General features: G+C 44.1%; 1 protein-coding gene across 2 annotated transcripts in view; it reads left to right on the top strand.

The window, feature by feature from the left end:
* Positions 1-700: 700 nt before the first annotated feature.
* ME1 (malic enzyme 1) overlaps positions 701-7261 on the top strand; it is a 153552-nt gene continuing 146991 nt past the window's right edge. Inside the window, exon 1 of one of the 2 annotated variants that reach the window (XM_086876440.1) lies at positions 701-1447. In XM_086876440.1, coding sequence (XP_086732566.1) covers positions 1343-1447 — 105 coding nt within the window. In that variant the 5' untranslated portion in view covers positions 701-1342. Of the gene's footprint in view, positions 1448-1530; positions 1838-7261 lie in introns of those variants that run through there. The other variant, XM_086876441.1, reaches the window with a different exon arrangement.

Below are 7261 nucleotides of genomic sequence, written 5' to 3'. Positions count from 1 at the left end.
AACCTCATATCCCTGATACCTACTAAAGGTAATATTCAGGACTTGGGTGAGGAAGCAGGTATTTAGCTAGCCAGACAATCCAAGAAAAGGTAAATAATTGATCAGAAAGACTCCAGGTTTAAAGGTTTGAAGGAACTTTTAATTTTAGTTTACTGCTTTCCATAATACTGAGATGGTGGAGCAAGGAAGAAATCTATTTACTGAATTTTCTGCTGACTTGCAAGTCAAGTTTCCAGCAATAGAGACTTGGAATGCTTCCAACTTTCCTTTGTTAGTTAACTGCAAATAAACTTTTCAGAGCTACTTAATAGGAAATGTAGTGAAGGCCAGATTCTGTGGGAGTTTTTGGTTTTTTTTTAATAAAAGATTAGGTAGTAGTATGGATTCAAGGCCTACTGATGAAATGTGAAGAGGTAAGTTTGAAAGAGCTGCAAAATCTGTATCTGTTCATTGTTGCTTGACAACAGAAACCAACCCCTTCTAAATTCATCTTCCAGTCACACATTTGAAGCTGTGTAAATTCTCCAGCAGGACTACAGCATCCATATGGAAATTATTTTTGCTTACATACATGAATTTAGAGAAATAAAGCCACAATCATACAGTACACGATGGGTTGTATGTGGAGAATTTCAGAACACACTGCGAACAAATGCAGAGCTAACGGTACAAACCAGCTGAACACCTGCTCTGCCCCAGTGCTCTCCATCCTGACCAGGCATAACCCCAACCACCAGAGCTGAAGCCAATCTACAGCTAATTACATCAACCATACGCTCCTGACCGTGCGAAGCTATGCAGTCCGTCCCCTTCGGGAAAGATTGGATTACACGGCCATTTAAATAGCAGAAGGAAAGTGAAACTTGAACGTGACTCAAGCGCAGAGGCCCGGCTCCTGCGTGTGTGCTCAGCTGGGCCGCGGGGCCGTTGGGCTCCGGGCTCGGCAGCCGCTGTGCCGGGCGCAGCGTGACGAGGCCGAGCGGCGTCTGCGACCCCGCGGCAGGTGATCCCCGGCCCGCTCGCTTCTCCTGGCGGCCTCTCCGCTGCGCTGGAAGGCGGCGCAGCCTGCGCCCCCGGGCAGGGCAGGGCTGCGGGTCCGCACCCCCGCTGCCCCTCACACCTGGGCGGCCGCCCGGGTGTGCGCCCAGCCGCCGGTGACTCAGCGGCGCCCCGGTGACCCCCCTCCCGTGGCGGCGGCGCCTCGCAGCGGCTCTGCCCCCTCCCTCTCTCCCGGTAGGATCATCCCACCCCGCCGGGCGGTCACCTCGGCAGGAGGAGCCACCGCCACTTTGCCTCCGCTCCCGCAGCGACCTGACGGCAGTCAGCCCCGCGGCGCCGCACTATGCAGGCAGGGAAGGGAGACGGGAAGAGGCGGGACGCCGCCCGGCCCCTGCAGCTCACCATGAAGAGGGGCTACGAGGTGCTTCGCGACCCCCACCTCAACAAGGTAGGGGCGGGCAGGGCAGGTGCACCTCCGGGCGAGGAGGGCGGTTGCCCGAGCCCTCGCCGCGGCCCCCGCGGGTGACGGACGGTCCTGCCGGGTGCTGCCTGCGGAGCCCGGGCCGGCGGGCCGCCTCTCGCCGCCGCCACCTGTCACGGCACAGCGGCCGCCGGGCCGGGGGCGGCGGGCGTGGGGCAGCCGCACTTCCTGCGGGCCCGGCGCCGCTTCCTCTTCCTTCGGGCGGCGGGGGGCGGCCGGCGAGCTGCCCGCCGCCGGGCCCGGGCCCATCCCCCGGTAAAACCCCAGGGGAGAGGAGCTGCAGCACGGGGAGGAGGATGCTGCTGAAAGTTACGCCGCTCTGATGCGAGTTCCTGCTGTCGTGCTTCTGTTTGCCCGGTACCCTCCTTCTTTTCCAATCCCCTTTTCCACGGATGCCCCTCCTCGTTTCCTGCGGGCAAAAGTGGCTGTTGGTGGTGTCCTGCGTTTTCTTCACTGTCAAGCTGGAAAATGTGTTTATCACCGCTATTCCTCTTGGAGCTCTAAAATGCAACTGCAGTTTCCTCCCCGCTCTGCATCAGCGAATGCAGTCAGCTTTTCTGAGAGATGCCATTGCGCAGCAAAACCTTTATGACACGTTTCCACTTTGCTTAAGAATGGCAATTCAGCTTGATCAAACTTCCTAAACGTGTAAAACTAATCTGGGAAACTTAAAGCTGGGCAGAGAAATGTTTGCACAACTGCCTTGGTAAAGATGCAAAGTTCAAATAGTAAAATAATTAAGTTGGCATGACAAGACCTGAATTTGCTGCCAGAATTAAAAATTGTTAAAGTTAGATAATAAATCATCCCTAGCACATGAAGCCTTACCTCCAAATTTCACCTTGCATATTAATTGGAATGGTGCTCTGACTTGTAAATCTGCATTAGAATGTACATACAGTCATTTTGCTTATTGCTGAGTTGGATGAATTGAAAAAACCTTTGTCTCTAATTTTACTGGACAGGTTGACTCATCACTAAAATCTCCATGTGTAAGTTAGATGAATAGTGCTTTTATTAGTCTTGGTGCTTGACTACAGAGTTTCTTTAGAGGCTGTCTTAAGTCTGTGTGTAGGCCTGAGAAGGTCTCCTGAGGTCAGGTTAAAGGAAAATTTACCAAAATATAAAACTCCCAAAGAGAAACCAAGGGGAGGCTGTTTTGCTTGGTTTTGCATTTAAGCAGCTGTAATATTAATGGAAAAAGTCTGATTCAGCATAACCAGGAAGGCCAACCCCACAGAAAACTCACCTTGTTTAAAGAAATAAAAAGAGGCCTGTTCTAAAATGCATTGACTGAAGGGCAGTCAGAGGCAGGCTCATTGCAGTGGTTTTCCCCTCACTGTACATCTTGCCTCTGAACAGCTTACCTTAGGGATGGGTCGTCACACATGAGGTGCTAAAGAGGAAGAGTTTTGCTTGATTTTAAGTTACAGGAGAGAAGAGTTATAGAATACTCTGCGTTGAAAGAGACCCAGAAGGATTATCAAGTCCAGCTCTTAAGAGAATGGCCTGTGTGAAGATCAGACTGACAACTGTGGTGGGTTAGCACCATGGTCTTCCTGGGTTAGGCTTTATTCTTTCATACTCTCAGCTGTGGTATAGCATGTGTGTACCATAAAGCAGAGAAGCAGGAAAAGATTCACTATCAGCCACATCCACCCAGTGAATAGAATGTGATGTTAGAAATGCTCAGTTGAAAAATCTGGTCTTTGTGCCTGTGAGAGAAGTCTGTTCCTGGTCTGGTAAAGGGTAGGTAATCCTATTTTCTGACTGAGACAGGTGATGCTTTTGTGGGTGTAGATGTATTACACCCTAATAAATGTATATACACCCACACCATAATATGTGTATATTTGATTCTGTATAGGTGCATTAAATTCAAATATGTTGAGGACTGTGTCCACATGGTTGCCAGTTTGATAGCTTGTGGCCTGCCTCCACATGTGGAAGCTGCTACTCCCAGTTCTCTTTCCATTGTCAAGGCTGTTAAACAAGCATCAGATTGCTGAGAATTCAATTTAAAGTAGATAGAACATGTCCTTTAATGATTCTAAAGTACAGAGATTTCTTGCAGTCCTGCAAGGTGCCAGAACTTTCTGCTATCTTGGCCCTGCCAAGGAGTTGCTGTTTCTCAGGATCAGCACTTTCTTTTGGATGTGGTGCCAGTTTTAGGAGGCCTATTTGCACATATGTGGCAAAAGTAGACTGTAAGTACTAAATAGTGGTATCTAGAAGTGACTTGTAGAAAAAGAAGGCAAATGATGTTTTCAGGGTCTCTTAAGACAGATACCCTGGCAAGCAGGTAAAACTGAATTTTGCTTCAGTATGTGAAGCCTGGGGCTCGTATCCCCAGGTAATCACCCCTTTTCTCAGACAAGCTGAAAATTTTACATGGAACCATTTACACTTGACCTACTTTAAAAGCAGATGTAAGAAGAAATACGTGCTAGATTTAGAAGGAAAAAACCCCAATCAAAACAGAAAGCCCAGCCCCAAAACTGTATGTCCATTTAGGTGCTCCATTTAAGTGCCCCACTCCTTCAACAACAAAACTGTATTTCTGCACATTTGTTTTTTATACTTCACCTTACTGGCTTTTGAGAGAAAAGGGTGTGTGAATGCCAGGCTAAACACCCAAATTTCTTCTTTTCTGCTTGGCCTCTACTTTTACTTGGATGACAAAATTGACTCCTTAGGCAATGTCATTCTTAAATCCTTTATGGTTGACTATGCTAGTAATTCACAAACATGTCCAACCTTCAGTAGGGAAAAGTTCAATAAAAAATGGTGGTTTGGTGATTTATTTCCCCTCTGTTCTCTCCCCACCCCTGGTAAATCGTTTTGGGTCCCTGAGTGGTTTGTGCCATCTCTGCAGCAGTGATACATCAAAAATCATGACAAACAGTGAATTGTAACAGACTGAATTTAATTACTTGAGGATGTGTGTCCAAGTGTATGGACAATAATTGTAATTCAGTTTGTTGTCTGAAATTTTAGGCTATTAGGGTTTAAAGGTGTATTTAGAATCTTTCTGGTAATTGTCTGTCTTTTTCCCTCAGGCAGCCAAACACATTGTAAATAGCAATTACAGGGAAAACAAACACAGTTTCACTTCTTTTCCCTGAAATAGATTTGGCTGGGAGTTGTATGCTTTTTAAGCTGATGAGCTACAGAAGAGTGGAAGTAATTTGCACTCTCCCTGCTGTAAATCTCATTTATGCTTTATTCAGTGGACAAGTTTACAATTTTAAAGCACACAAACAGTTTGATTACAGTTTCATCTTTATTTTTTACCTTTTAATATTTAAGCAAGTGACATATTCCCATAAGCTGCTTATTTTCAGAATCTTAGTGTGAAGATAGACAAACACGCATTTCAATACAAAACTTTCCCAATAGCTTGTATTAGCTGCCAAGTGTAAACTCTTCCCAGATTGAGAAACTTCACCATTGGAGAAATGTTTTGTTTCCAGGCTGCTTTTGTGTTCTTGCAGAGCAATTCAGTGAGCAGTAAATAAGTGACTCTATTAAATCTAAGTGCTGGAGGGCTATTTCTCCTCCCTAGATGCCTAATTTTAACTCCTCTACTGAGTGACTGCTGTTATCATTGCTGAGTATAATATTCTTGTAAACTGTTGGTCCTTTTCTTTCTCTTCATTCAAGTTGCTCTAAAGTGCTGTAGAATTTCAGAACAGACTGTCTGATAGGGCTGCTGAATATCTGAGAGCACTTAGTGTCCATCCCACCTTCAATTGCACTGGTGTTTTATCCTTGCATCTCCCAGACGTGATGCCCCTGGACCTTAGCAGGTTCTCACTAAGTGACATTAGCTGTTGGCTGGAGTTGTCAGTGCATTGACTTACTATGGGATTTAGTATAGAAGGACCATACTGGAACAGAGCAAAGGTCCATTTATCCCAGTGTCTTATTTCTAACAGTGGCTCAGCTGGATCGCTCAGAAGAGGCAGAAGACTGGTTGTACCTCTGATGAATAACCAATTCAGGCTGAGGGAATGAGCAGGTGATTAGAGGGTAATTTAGATATGAACATGTGTCTCGTATCAGTTTACATATCCTAGGTGTACTGATTTACTGAAAATCAATTGTAAACTTCCTATAGAGACTCATGGATTTCCCATTTTGCTTTACAATTCAGACAGTGAGATGAGAATGCTTGTGAAATGCAGATAGATTTTGTTCTGTACACAGCTACTTGCCTTTCTAAAAGAAAATCTGATTTTGAGGAAGTATAAACCTGTGATTGGATTGGGTGACATATAAAAAAGATTTTATGACTTTGACATTAGTGGGCAACCCTGTAACATGTCTCAGAAAACCCAAACCTCAGTAAAAAAATCAGAAGTATTCCAGGGAGATTTTCTCTGTCTGATGGGTAAAATAGAAGCATTTAAGAATTTCCTTTAAATAAATATAGATTTAAACTTTATAGATTCCTTTATCAAATACCAAGCAAATGCTGTTTTTCCTTCTATTGATAATGATCATATTTTCACATCTTAAACTTTTGTGTGCTTTGGGTAGGTCTTCTGGAATGGCTAATGCTCAATGGATGTTGCCTTTGCCTTATCTGTAGATAGCTATTTTGGAAGAGAGCTGGTGTTGTTGGGTATGGAGGAAGAAAACACGTCTTTAAATTGCATATTAGAATTATCTATAATTCATAATTAATTTGAAAGATGGATTTTCTGGAAGTTAATTCATGTTGCAAGGGATTATTTAATTTTAAGTGGTAGGAGGTATGAGAGTGTTTTTTAGAAACATTAGAAGATTTTAGAAGATTTTCAGCTCCATATGAAAGTAAAGGTATAATTTGGAATTTAAAAGAGTAATTCTTTTTAGTGTAGTTACTGATCACTCTTACTGTCTTCTACTTGCTTTAACTTTTTGCCCTTTAAAACTTTGAAGTTTTTAGCAGTAATAGTTCTTGGTTCTTACTCCTGCCAGATCACATAGCAGAGCAATTCTGATCTTGATAAGGATAACCACATGATTTTTCAGGTGTTTGACAAGAGTATGTGGTACTACGTTGTGCTAGCTAACACAAAACATGAATGAATTTCATATTTGAAGCATCTTAGAGTGAAATTCTATCAGTTCTACCCATGTGTTTGACAAACATTACATTTTTCATCTCTTACTGGGATCTTTGACACTAGTTGCTGTTCTGTGGAATGGCAACGTGAACCAGGGGATTCTTCAAGTGTGAGGCTGGCTCATGCAAGAACTGGTTGCTCTTTAACCATCAGGATTGTAAGTTGTAGACTGGCAGAATTGCAGCCACCTTGTTTGCTTGGGTTTTGGGCAAGGGTGTGAACTCAACAGTGGCTCACTGGTGGGTACCACAGGGCTGGGTGAGGAGGATGTCACACTGGCATGGCATTATTCTCCCTTCCCGTGAACACCTTGTTGAGGTGTGAGGGGGGAGTAGTCATGCAGGATGTCTTTTGTATGACTGCTTTTATTTTCAGTATGTGTGGAGGGGCTTTAAAGATCAATTCTGTGCTTTTTTTCCAGCTTTCTTATTTTGAGGCAGTCCTGCATACTATTAATAAGGAAAAAGTCTTGGAAAAAGCACAGAGTTTGAATCAGATTATTTTATCACTGTCTTCTATTTAATGTGTTAATTTTTTTCTATTCAGTGTTCATTGCTGCCAATACTTTGCTCCTGACCTAGTAGGTAAGTTGCTGTGGTTGGTGTTATTCTTTTTTTTCTGTTGGCCTCCAGTTCTTTGCTTGCAGTTAGGAAACAGAGTGCTGAGA

Source organism: Cyanistes caeruleus, chromosome 2, assembly GCF_971803275.1.
Source record: "Cyanistes caeruleus chromosome 2, bCyaCae1.hap1.1, whole genome shotgun sequence".
NCBI classification, from domain to species: domain Eukaryota; kingdom Metazoa; phylum Chordata; class Aves; order Passeriformes; family Paridae; genus Cyanistes; species Cyanistes caeruleus.
Note: the sequence above shows the minus strand (reverse complement) of the source record. Positions and strands in the feature narration are given on the sequence as shown.